The sequence below is a fragment of the Leuresthes tenuis genome, unplaced genomic scaffold (assembly GCF_036924035.1).
Source record: "Leuresthes tenuis unplaced genomic scaffold, fLeuTen1.0.hap1 SCAF_6, whole genome shotgun sequence".
Taxonomy (NCBI): Eukaryota; Metazoa; Chordata; class Actinopteri; order Atheriniformes; family Atherinopsidae; genus Leuresthes; species Leuresthes tenuis.
This window is the reverse complement of record NW_027325360.1, coordinates 14,409,263-14,423,178: the sequence shown is the minus strand read 5'-3', so window position 1 is coordinate 14,423,178 and position 13,916 is coordinate 14,409,263. Positions and strand designations below refer to the sequence as shown.

Genomic DNA, 13,916 nt, shown 5'->3' with positions numbered 1-13,916 from the left:
AAATCCCAATATAATTATTTTGAACTTAATGTTAAAATAAAACTGCTGGTGGCTGGCAAATATAACTGACACAAGAACAGGTAACATGAAATGCCAGAAAGACAGAGTTGGTTTTGTATACAAATGGTAGAAAGTGGTGCCCACGCTCTTTCAACTAGATGTGCAAGCAGGATTAGTAAGAAAGACAACATCCTTATAACCACAGTTCCCTCCAAGAAAATGCAAATATATGCAGAATTACCAAGCCTCTTTAAACTGAGCAATGTGTGCATTTACCCACAAGGCACAGCAGCTGTAACTTAACTAACAGGATGAAAAAGTATGTCGAGCTAATATTGCTCTGTTTTTCTACACATCTGACAGACGAGCCCTTTCATATACATACATAGTCTGTTATGCAGTTGAAACAGTTTAGATGCAATAAAACCGCTCCTCTCTGGATGAATCCCATCCCCACTTTCACTGAAATTTGCCCAACCCAATGTCTGACAGAAAATTTGGAGAACTTGTGTATGAAGGACAAACCAGAAAGACAAAAGGAAAGAGAAGATAGGAAAATAGCATTAATGGAAACTGAAAGGCAATGTCTTTTATCAAAAGATATGGCACACCTTGAGGTAAAGTCTAGAGGGGAATAAAGGATAACAACTTTATGTGACCCCATTTGTATTAATTTCTTGTCACTTTTAGTGGTCGGTTGGTTAGAATTAGGCAACAAAAAACGTCATGGGTTCATATAGCCTCTTTAAGAGCGTTTACCACATGTGGCAAAAGCTTGATTTCAATTCTGAGATAACCCGGGAGATAATCATCACATTTAAACCACTTTGAAATTAAAAACTACTATGTTCAGCTCCATGGACCAAAAAATAAATAAATCATACAGACAAAGAATACCTGATGTGTTTGAGAATCTTTTAATTACATCATGACTCTGTTCCAGATGCGAAAATGAAGGCTTCTCTGCGTGAAGAGAATGGGAGCAGAGGAATTGGGACACAGGAGAAAGAGATGGGGTGCAAGAGGGAAAACAGAAGGGGACTAGAAAGAGCTGGGTCGTAAAAAATGGAGAAGGAGATGAAAATGGTAGGCGTTGGGTAAGAGAAGCGAGGGGAAGGAGGAGACTAAATTGGTTAGAGGGGGGGAAATGAGTGGGGAAGAGAAGAAAGGTGCAGAGGAGAATAGATATGAGTCAAAGGGAAAAGATGATGGGTGGGCGAATGCAACAGAGGCTGATAGACAGCCAGGAATAGAAGACTAATTAAAAGCCAAAAACTGCAGGCAGGCAGGCAGGCAGGTGTGGAGAGAATACCACAGCAAGAGGGAATAAATGTAGTAATGGATGGCTTCCTTTACTAACTACCTAATAAGAGAGGCATTATGGGGTTTCTCCTTACACATATTTAGATCACATGGCAGTAAAAGCAGAGAAAACGCTGTTAGGGGGTGCAGAGGTAGCAGAAATGGTAGAGATGGACAAGTAAAATTGATTAATGGACATAAGAGGGGGGGGCACAGGAATAGAAATGAAGCAAGAGAGCAAAGAAAAGCAAGACAGAAACTCATTATCTTAAGGTAAGTAGAGGGTTTCCAAGGAGATTTGATATGAAGAACCTACTGGGTATTTGCTGACACATGCTCCTGCCACTTCTGTGACGGGAAAGCATTTAAGTTAAACTGCAAACAAACTTTAATTACTCAAAGGGCTTATCGCTCTGCAACCTACCTTACAAACACTATTCAGCAAACAAAGTTCTAACCTTGAAAGTTTGCCACAGGTGTGGTTTAAGAGCACACTATCTGTCAAAAACTAACACGCACAGCACACCACACCACACCACATACAGCCAGCACATTGACCATCTGCACATTTAATGCTCACCATGTGTGTGCAACAGTGAAGCGCCTCTGTTTGTGGATGTTGTTGTTGAGCAACATGCGGCGAAGCAGTCGCGGTGAGTTGCGTGGAGAAAGGCGAGGGGAAATGGAGGAGGGCGACCGCCGATGCCCTCGTGGCCTCTCTGGCTGCAGCAGGTTCTCCCGTAAGATCTTCACCAGGTCTTCGTTCAGGCCGGAGTGTTTGGGCATGGGGGGCACTGCCAGGGTGTCCTGGTGGGTCACCCCCATGCCTCCCTGCTGGGCCATGCCTACCCCGGCTTCACCACCACGACCTCCACTAGTAGCCAAATGAATGAACAGCGCAGGCAGTCTCAGGATATCAGAGATAAGGTAACACCAGAGGTATTTTTCTCCTCTGCCAGAGTCACAGTTTAGAAATCTGCTGAAAAAAAAAAAGAAATCCAAAAAAAACCTCTGGATAATGAGCAAAAAAAAAAATCTTTGCTGGCAATAACTCACACTAGCACCTCCTTTTGAGCAAAAGCAGGAAAAATAAATGAGAAGAAAAATCCTCGGTCTTTATTTTCTCATCTTTATCGGAGCCACCAGAAGAATCGAAGCACTGAGGGCTGCTGCCTTTGTCTGCTCTACTCTGGATGTCTGCGGGGAAAGTGCAAGAGAGAAGATGAGGGCAGGATGAAAGAAGGCGGGAGGGAGGGCGGGATGCAAAAAAGCAAGGAATTCCATTCCAATCCTTTCTCCTCCAAGCTTACAGGAAAACTCCAAACAGTCCAGTGAAATCAAGCCCTGCAAGTCTTTAACTAAGCTAATTCAATTTATTTGAGCCAAGAGCAGCCCAGTTCTACCTGTAAAAGTCAAAAGGAACATGTAAGACTAAAACCTCAGTTCAGTGTGGCACAACTCAAAAAGATTCAGCAGAGTTCTGTTCAATCCAATAAAAGCAATTGATCCTTCCTTTCTCTTCCCACACAGAGAGACTGACTGCTGACTGCAGCCAGTTTATAAGCTACTGATCCTTTAGAGCTGAGCAGAGCGTGAGCATGTGTGAGTGTTTCAGAGAGAGAGTGAGAGAGAGCGTATGCGTGTGTACACAATAGAGAGAAGAATGCTGCAAACGGCACTAAAAGCACGCTTTAGTTACTGAGTGGTGTCCAGTAACCCAAAGTCTATACTCAGCTTGAAAAAGCATCTTAGAGGCGAGTAAGTAACATTGTGTGTTTATTTGACTAAAATTTGCACATGAGAAAAACAAGAGGCAAGAGGCAACGAACCAAACAACTACAAAATATCCTCCCATCTTCTACCACTCCCTTTCATTGCATTTATCAAATGAGAATAGACACACAGTACAGGTAAATCACCATCGTCTGATAGCCTTTCTGGTTCTCCTCTTTGCAAATGATAGCTTATCTTGCATCAATATACTACACCTGCCTCTAAACTCTAACTTTTGGTCATTCTGTCTTTAACCTCTGGACACTCTAAAATAATGCATGTCAACTAACTTTTTCTAAGGTATAAACAATGTAATTGTGCATGTGCACTTCACTTAATGTTTTATAGCCAGCAGGATAGGCATATGCAAGTAGTAACCCTACATCAACATAGCTAGGAGGCATTGAGGCATTTCTCATCAAGACTGCTCAAAGACATCCTAAAATTAATTGAAACTACACATGATAAAACTGATTATTAGTTTGACTTTAATTGCTTCATAGTACTCCACTAATATGAGGCAGTTATTAAGCAATAGCTTAATGAGCGTAAGCAACTCTCCATCAAGACATTCCTTTTATGCAGCAACAAAAAAATGAAAATAGAGATCCAAACACAATCACAGAATTTCTCTCTGGCTTTGCTTTGCATTCCTGAGATTTAAGGAAACAAGACTAATGTGCTCCTGCCCTCCCCAACTGCAGCACGGTGGTAGTATGACCTGAGTGCCAGCATTAGTATTAATGTTTAAATGCTGACAACAACAAAGATCACATATTTTTTACTGGTTCACTTTTTTGTCCACTGTTGAACATGTTTAAATGTAATTTCTAAGCATTGAAACAGTTTAGCTGAAGTCAACCGGAATGTCATTAGTTTTGACTTATCTCGCCATGACTAAAGCAGTAACAGGCTGAGTTTTTGGAATTGTCAAAGTATACCATTTTACTGACTACTTCAGAATTTTGACCCGCTAGTGGTGCTGTATTTATTTGGCAATAGTCAAAATTAGAAGATTCTTCCTTTGGGGACAATGACTGTACATTAATCTTCTCAAATCATTTGATGGCAAACCATGCAATATTTGATGACAGATTTGGTGGCTACATCGTTAGCATGTAATTTGTCCTCGCATCGTGAGATCAGTTGCTGTCATTTGTTAAATTATAAGTCTTTGCAGAGGGAGTACTCACTCACATCTTATGTAACTTGAATTAAGTATATTAAGTAAGTTCTGATAGATATAAAGATATAAAAAATGTATAACTTTATCCATCGTTAAAGAGTGAAAAATGGAAACACAGTTACAGTACAGTTACTGCAGCCCATTTCATTGGAATGGGGGCCCCAGTGCAATGGGGATCGGATAGTTCTGCTGGCGACTGTAAATAATGTAAAAATAATAGAATGTATATATATAAATCATGGAAACAACACTTAAGGTCGAGCCCCCACCAACACAGTAGCTACAACCTTTTCTTTTGGATTAAGAATCACATGATCCAGGTGCATATCTCAGATATATCTAAGTAAAAGCCTGCAGCAACCACTGGGATTGTCCTAAAGACCACATCATGATATGACATCCAAACAAACCTTCTCATAACAGTATACAAGAAAATCATAAAAACAAAAAAGGAACACACTGTAAGCCACCTTATGTCAGGGAAATACTATTTTGTGGCACACCTTATCAATTATTGCATAATGCATAATGGCATCGATGAACAATAACACCACATTAACAACTTGAGAATGTGAAACAGAAGCACCCTTAAAAGTTTGTGTTTTTGTAACATGTTACAGTGAGTACAAACTTAATATGGGACAGACTGAAGAGCTGTGACAGAAAACTGGTCTCTCTCTGATCTCCACAAACGGTGCGTTGCTGCCCATCCCAATCTGAGGTGCAACAATAAAAGTGATGACTGCGATCTCCACCAGCATATGCTAACCATAATGTTTGTTTGTTAATTTAAGATAACTTCAAATCACGACACAATAGATGCTGGACATTAGGTGACACTGTTCCTGACACATTTTACATTACTTTAATCAATCAATCACTTCTTATGGGTCAGTTTGGAGATCGAACAAAAAAAAACGGTGCCATCTTCATTCAAAAGCTAGTTGTGGCAGTCAAACATAATTATAGTGACAGAGAGCTGCCGGCCATCATTTTAAAGCTCAAAGTCTCCTAGATCTTCTGTCAGTCAAATGAGGGGCAATATCTGTTTTAGAGACCTGTTTTTCTTTAACATGATAAATTCCCATTATTGCTGTGATTCTTTTCCACTTCCTGTCAATGCTTTTCCTCATCTCATATGCTTCCTGTCTAACTCAATCTCTTCCTTTCTGATGCTTTGTAAAATTATTTTCTCTCATAACCGCTCCCCGTTGCTGTGCATGACGTCTATGAGCATTCCCCCCCTGGTTACCAAGGGCAACATGGATGGAGAGGGACAAGTGGATTCGTCAAGAACTAAAGGCTGGAGGAACAAAAGCAAGAGAAGGGAAGCCAATCTGCAAGACGAAAGTGAAGTACATGCAGACACTCAAACAGACCCACACAACGGAAACACTACAAATACATAAATTGATTAAAAAAAAAAAAACAGAACACAACACGCAACATCGTGTGTACTTAGACAAAGAAAAGCAAGACGTTAGGTAACACAAAGATTAACCCTTTTTTTAAAGCAACAGAAACATTCTTTGTTTAGGTCTTCAGCAAAATAAATTGTACTTTTCTCAAAAATAAAAAAAACAAAAATGTCAGTGATCCACAGACTCCCCAAAGACTCTTTAATAATCACCATCCGACATTGAAACGTAAGCCAACAGCCCACCAAATAACCTTTCAAAAGACTGAAGAAAATCTAACAAAAACACAACAGTTGGCCTAAAAAAATAATAGAGATTAACACTACCTGAAGGAAAAAGATTTCATGAAAAGAGCACAAGCTTAACATGTGTAGAATCTCATGTGCAATGTGGGTTTTAATGGAGATTGAGTCATATCGGAAACAAAAGAGTAGATACTCTCTTTAACTTGCGCATACAATGTGAGAAACTGAAAAATACAGTTTGTAGTTTTACTTTTTATTCACCTCCATACATGCTTCAGCTTTGACTTGATTTTGTAAAATAGAACCCTTGAAGGGTACACTGTCCTCTCAAATAATACACCAGATATGTGAGTAAATCCACAAGCATTCTGCAAATCATTGTTTAATCTAGACAGCTTGGATGCTTTTCTTTGGCAGCACACAGCATGCCGTCACCTTATAGAACACAGTCTGGATTCTGACTTGCTTTTGGCAGGGGGTTTGTTCATGTAAGGATATCTAAAATGATTAAGACTTACTACATATACCTGTTGCTATAGTTACCTCTTAAAGTACATATGTTTCTTGGTGTGGGCATAGGGTGACCAATGTTGATACACTGCTGAATGCGCACTAAGTACAATAAACTGGGGTGTCAGGCAATTTAAATTGACAAAGGAGCACATGAATCACTAAAAGGGCTTTTTTTTATATCAAGAATCTCTTTATGGGTAAGTGTGAATGCAGGTAATTAGAGATTTCAATTTGATTTACACAATAATTCATCTAAAATGTTGATGCAGCTCTGTCTCCCTCAAGTGTTTATCTTGAGCTAGTGTGAGTATTGACCTGTTATTTTAGTACCACTTAATTTTCTAGTGTTTTGCTTCGCCCGTCTCTACTTTTTTTTGAGTGTTCAATTTGATGTACTGTATGTAGCACCAAATCACAGAAACGGTCATCTCAAGCCACTTAATACAGTCCAATTCAAGCCAATTATAATCCAATTCATTGTATATCCGGTCATAATTCAGTGAAATCAAATGCATATAATGCCAACTTTAAAACAAAATGTTGCTATCAAATTCCAAAATGAGCTAGTATTTTTTTCTTAAATAGTAAAATTTTTCACTTTGAAAATATCTGACATACTTTCTACTTTCTAATGTGAAAAAAAATTGTTGATTTGCAAATCACTGCATTCAGTTACATTCTCAGATCTTTACAGCTTTTTTGGAATTGGGAGTTGTAATTTTCAGTCATCTCAAGGGCAGCTCAATCAAACAATGTGTACTTTGAAAAATTTCCTCATCGATTTCTTTGAACCCAAAGTGTTGACCAAATGCTCTCTTTCCATTGTCTTAGTTCCGAATAGTCCATTATCTTAATAAGCATACCACAGCATGCCAAGGCATTACTTTGTGCTTCTAAGGAGATGCAGTGCTGGAAAGGAAAGTGGTGTGCTGTACTTTTACAACAAGTAAAGAGCATCATCACAAAATAGAATGCAGTAAAATCATTCTTCCTTCTTGACTGAATTGTTATTGAAATAGTTGGAGGCAAGAATCGAGAAATAACTAATAAAAAGATTATCGTGTTTATAACTGAAAATAACACTGGATTATGCACAGTCCAGGTCACCACTGCAAACACAAGTTCATTATTGCAGTGATTAGTTGAGCACAAACTTTGAAGCTTGTAAGCTATAACTCACTGTACAGATTGCAAAAGTTCACGTGTTAAGCATCACTTCTTCTCCTCCTGAGCAAATAATACAGCAAAAACCCTAAACGCTGTTAAACATCTCTGCCAACTTCCAAATTAGGGCTTTTTTTTCTTTCTTTTTTTACAAACAACTTTGAAATCAATTTATCAAACATTCATTAACAGAAACTTGCCACAAACAATACAAGGTAATACATTCACACAAATTTATTTGGTAGGCACCAAGTACAAGAATATTAATCACAGAAGAGAAAATATGCATGTAAACCTGTAAATACACTACATTACACTAAGATGTGCAATTAACCAATGACCATTTGTTATGTTGACAACACTAATTCTTTAGAATACTTTTTTTTGGGCTCATGACAAAAAAAAAAATAACCTTCACTTCTTTAAACCATCTAGAGTCTCATAGGGACTCAACAATCTCCTGAAGTGATCAACCTTTAGAATCTTATCATTTGTTCAAAGCAAAAATTTATAAATGTTTACACAATAAGATTCTCTTAACAATTTGAGTAGGTTACAATGATGATGCTGGAGGAGTTTCTTATCAAATACTTTTAAAGTTTGATTGTAGTGTGAAATAAATTGTGTTGTAGTTGATTTCAATGGGCATTTGTAACAAAAATGTGTACAGACACAAATTCCATCATAAAACTGCTAAAGATTGTCCTGTTATGTCTATATCTCAACTGAGTGTATTCAACACAGTGAGGGGCCAAATGGAACAGCAGAGCTAAATTTGCTCCTAAGAGTGCTAAAAATACCAGACATAAAATCAGAATGAAAACTGGTCCCTCTGGAAAATTGTATTTTTCAGCACAGGGTTCACTTTGTGTATTTGACCAACAGAGGGCAGCCTTTATTTAAAAATGTTTTCAAGTAATCCAGACCACAACTAGACTATGATTCCTGTCCCCCACCAGCTAGAACTGACAATTATGTTACTACTTATGCACCTCTATGGTATTCTTGATGATATCCACATTCAGCATCATGTCCTGTTTAGGCTATGTTAGGCCATAACAGCTATCATTTTCTAAACATCTCTGTTATGCTTATTTTTCAGCATTACTACGCAGAGCAGCAGTTCCCTTTTCTTTGATCAATGACATTTTTATAGTCTCAACATTTAAGAGGAATTTCACTTCAATTTATTCTCAACCAGTGAGAGCATTCAACCTTGTCCAAGTTAAATTGAGCCAATCCACTCCTCTGAAAAAAAAATGTACAAACAGAAGAACAAACTATAGAGAGTGAATTCTGAAGACATCTCGTAGGTTTTATGCTCGGAAAAATAATGTTAAGATATGATGGCATTCCTCAAGTGATATGTGGCTTTGCATCTCTTTTCTGACCCAATATATACTGTATGTCATAAATAAGTTCTCCACTGGAAAAAGAAAACAGAATAAAGCCAAACAATATCCAAGTATACAGGCAAAACCCTGTGACACACTTGAACAATATGTAATTTAGAAACACGATGCACCTATGAACTGCTCTTATTTTCATTCAACCATATGTCTTTGCATTTCTACCTTTCATGCCTATTCTCTGCATAATCTGTACATCTTGCTGCTCTCCTGAGCAGCTGGTACCTCGGACACATTGAGAATATCACATGGGCAGTAAGTTGGTTCGTACAGCTAATAGACTTGCCCTCCTGGACTAAATCCAAAACATATGCATGCCAGCAGATAAACAAATATCATTCATTACAACCAGGACAGTTGTGGTAAAACTGTTATTCAGTTTCCAAACTCCAAATAATGAGCATCCAGTGTTTCAATTTGAGGAAAATCTGACAATCCGTGTCATTATAAACTCATGTGTTCTGATACGTTTCCCAATGGGCTAAATTACAAATAACGATCTATATTAGAATCAGCAGACAAGGGTATAAAAACAAAAACTGAACGACCCTTTGCTGATTTTACAATTATTTTGAAACTGTCCGGATCAGCACTGAAATTCTCGAAGGATAATGAGTCAAAATCAGTGCGCATCAAGTCTGAATAATGAGCCATTAAAGTCAAACTTCAGGGAGTCTTCGGTTCTCTGCCATAGAGAGTAATATAGACCCTGGCCAGGATCCATTACAAAACCCAGCTGAAACGTTTGATTAAATGTGTGCATGTGCGCGTTCATGGCACTAAATGGCAACCTTTGTGCATATGTTTTATATTCAGCTGTGCTTGTTTTGGAGCTTGGTAATAGTTGTTATTCACTGAGCGGCAGTGGCATGAATGCAGACTGCTATGATGAGAGGAAATAGGAAAGGGGGAGGCAGAGCTGAGGGACTGAGGAAAGCTAGAGAGGAAAACTAGCAGAACAGCTTGCCAAGCGAGAGCAGAGCTCAGAGCATGCTGTAACTGACGCGGGGTGACAGTTAATGAAAGTGGCTGAATACAAATGACCATGGGGATAAGGATGAAGGTTTGAGAGTAAAGCAGAGGGGAGAGAAGGACAAAGATCAGCGTGGCTCCAGAAATAGCTTGTGGTTGTAAACAAAGTTGTCTCGGGAAGGTTGAAAGTTGTATGCGCCTATGTACTTTTGTGTGCATGCAATATAGCTGTGGACGTGTATGCCTGTGTAACGGTGGACAGATGCTTACAAAATTGTGCTGATAAGATGATATACAGAAAATATGAACAGTTATTTATTGTGATGGATTAGGGAGTAAATGTATTTGTCTGGCACTCCAAAGGTTAAAACCATGTGTTATGATCCAGATTAGTGGTTTAATGATGATGGAAGCGCTCATAATGGGCTCCTTTCAAAAAGGATAACATATTTTATACCTCATTATTGTACTATTCATAAGACACAGGTTACACCCCCCACATCCATTCCACACATTCACAAGTGGGAATTCAATACAGACAATGAAATCAGTGGACTAATGTGGCTCGTACTGGGGCAGAATAATGTGATGACATTGCTGGGATTTGCAGACAGTCCAGTGGTTACTGATGCATGATAGGAGGGAATTCCTCAGCTAAACTGACAGTGAATGATGAATGGGAAAACTAATTCTTTAAAGCATTACACCTGGGTAAGAGATGTTCAGCAGAATACAGAAAAGAAAACTCATTAAGTGATATCTAGAACACTTAATTGAGTTGTGCAGATATCTGAACCACGGAATCCATTACAGAACCCTTAAAGGCTCACATTACAACAATAACACATGACCGCTTTGCTGGTTCAGTACCAGAATATGGACCAAAAGATACATGAATGTTATTGCAGGTAATGAATGTGTTCCAGCACATGCAGTCAATAAGGGCAATCAACCGTCTCTCTATCCATTTGACTTTGTACACACTCACAATCTTTTTTTCTCTTCAGGCAACTTTCTTAACAAACCTGAAACCTACATTATCGATGATGTAACTCACCAACTCGCATTTCAGGGACTCAGGTCTGCTTTATGATTAATGTTGTCTTGAGCTGCTTCTCTAAAGCTATTCTGAAACAGAAATTACCTACAGTGACATATAACAGTTATCCGACTGCACAAGGATCTCTCTGGGCACACAAAAGGTGTAAATAATACAGCAATGACCTCAAAGCTCAAAGCTATCACATTTTCATGGTTTACTGAATCACCAAAAATGAACAGTTGTTTATGTCAGTAGTAACAGTTTCCCCAATAACGACTAGTAAAAGAAACATATACATTAGACGCTTTAAAGTGGCTGCTGTGATATAATGCAGATCACTTTTGATGTCTTTATTTTGAAAACGTCGAAATTTGTAGTAGAAGATAACAGTTACATTTGAAAGTCTATGTGAGGTCATTTTCTAAGTATTTTAAGATATAAGGAATATCAAGTGTTGTTTGCAGACTCAGATCCAGTCAGTGATGAGTCTGTTCTCACTGCACCAAGAATAATATTGAGGGGCTCTGCTATTTGAGCATGGACATTCACTCATGTATATAGGTATGGAAAATGAATAACACCTTCAAAAAAGATAATGCACTAGACTATGACAAAATGCAGAGAGTAATGACAAGAAGGGTACATGGAAGATGTTGGATTAAAGAAGGGATATACACAGAACACCTCAGAGGTGTCGAGTTATACTGGAATTGAAAATAATCCAGATATTAAATAGAATAAAATTTCAATATTTGTGTTTATGACACACAGGATATCACATACCTGATATCTGCTGATAAAATGTGTTGCAGATTGGTTTTTGTACAGTTTTTTTGTAAAGTTGCTTGCATCCTGTTTTAAGTATAATTCAGTTATAATTCAAGAAAAACAAGGATGAAGTAGTCTGAGGGTGATCTATTTTATTTTCAAGTTTTCTGTGAATATATCGTGATAATATTGTTACAGAGAATGCTTCTGACTGCAATTAACCATGTAGACAAAACTAAATATTATGACAGCTCTCGAAAAACTATGCACAACCAACAAGATAAGGCAAAATTCTCCAAAATGTGAAAACAGGTGTAACTATCCAAGGCAATAAGACATTAGAATAAGTCTCATCACGATATCTACTGTCCAACCTTAACATTTTTATTAAGGCATTCATATCTCAGTGAGACTGTAATTGGAAGGCAACAACTTTTTGGTCTCAATTCAGATTTTTCATATGAATATTATTCACATTCAGTTTATTTAAGTACAATCTAAAAATTATTGTTATATTGCTATTCAAATTATAGCTACATTATACATTATAGCAAATTATAGCTTGTAAAATCTAAATTTAAAACCTACATTTTAGATTAGACAAATTCTCACCATTGTAAATTGTTTATATGTTTGAAATAAATTAAATTGAATTGAATTTAAATTATTTTGATTGAATTGAATTGAATTGAAATTAACTGAACTGAATAATGTGTGCGTTTTTAAAGCTAACTGCTCAAACAATTTAGTGGGGGGGACAGTGCTGGCTGAGGTAAATACTGAATCCAAGATGTCAGTAGATGTAGTGCTATACATGGAACTATTATATCCAAAGTTACCAAAATTAACTACCAAAATTGACATCCATCTACAATTTTTGTTTGAAGAGGACATGGTGAGAGATCAGTGCAGTGCTGGTGTGACACTGGTTGATCGTAAGTAAGAATTGTTATAAATACTTCATATTTTGGTAGTTACATTGGACGGAAATTAGACATTTCAGTCTCATATTTTCTTAGGCGTAAACAAGATGTCAAGGTGCAAAATGATCGGGAGCGATTTTCAATGTCTGAAAGCTCTGAGCTTTTATGACAGCTTCATGCAATTCTCTGTTGCACTTCTGACGAGCGTTTTATTTCAAATTCATACAGACATTTTTAGGACCAGTGATTAGATAAAGACTACCTGTGCTTACTAGTGTACACAAGAAAGACGAAACATACTGTGACATGGACTGTGTATGAATGTCTTTTGTGAGAGGAAGGGGGTGTCGAGTGAGAGCCTATAGCATGAGTTACGCGTTCTGTCATGAGAAGAAATACCATAATATGAAAAGGACAGCTAGGATGCATAAATTAAATATGCTTTCTTCCATTCACTTTAGATCATTGTATTTCTCCTGGGGAGGAAACATGATAACATGTGTAATATTTATCTGCTGAATTATTGCGCACAAAATCTTCAAGGATACTCTAGACTGAAATACATGTAAGATAACATCTTAGAGTCAATATAGGTTGGAGCTTTAATCTAATTCCAGCCCCACACATGCTCACTGCAGTAAGTCCGTTATTATGACATCTTCACCTTACTTTCTATGTGCTCTTTGCTTTTCCATAGAGAAATACAATATCAGCTATAGCCTACTGACTCCTCAGAGAGCAGCATCATTCACTCTACCTCCCACTGTTTATCTACTCTTTTCTCCATGCTTGTTTCCCTCCCAACATGCACTCTGCTGATCCTGTGGCCCCAGAGGATATGGTTGGTATGACCCTGTATGAGCCTGATGGTAGTGGGGGAGGAGAAGAGGGGTGGGCAAGTGAGGCTCTTTGTCCTTTGCTTTGTTGTTGTTCCCATCCAGTGACTTCCTTAACGTGCCATGTCCTCTAACATCGGCACAACCTATCAGCCACTACAGAGTAATTACTGTAGATACCTGCTGTGCTGCTGAACTTGTACTTTGAGCTGGACTAATGTTAGAAAAAGAAAAGAAAATTTCATGTATGTTGACTTCTTAGTATAGTAATTGGCAAATATTATGAAAAAAATGTCATGTTTTAAGTCTAACATATGCCCAAATGGGTTACAGCTATGCTGGGTAGTAAAAACAGAACTAATTTT

The 13,916-nt window shown here is 37.9% G+C and overlaps 1 protein-coding gene across 2 annotated transcripts in view; it reads right to left on the bottom strand.

Moving 5' to 3' along the window:
• Positions 1 to 13,916, bottom strand: part of pde4d (phosphodiesterase 4D, cAMP-specific) — a 129,767-nt gene that overhangs the window by 87,126 nt on the left and 28,725 nt on the right. Inside the window, exon 1 of one of the 2 annotated variants that reach the window (XM_072387769.1) lies at positions 1,883 to 2,242. The exons of the other annotated variant lie outside the window; for it this stretch is intronic. Within the exon in view, the coding sequence (XP_072243870.1) occupies positions 1,883 to 2,145 (263 nt within the window). The 5' untranslated portion in view covers positions 2,146 to 2,242. Of the gene's footprint in view, positions 1 to 1,882; positions 2,243 to 13,916 lie in introns of those variants that run through there. 2 annotated transcript variants of the gene reach the window in all.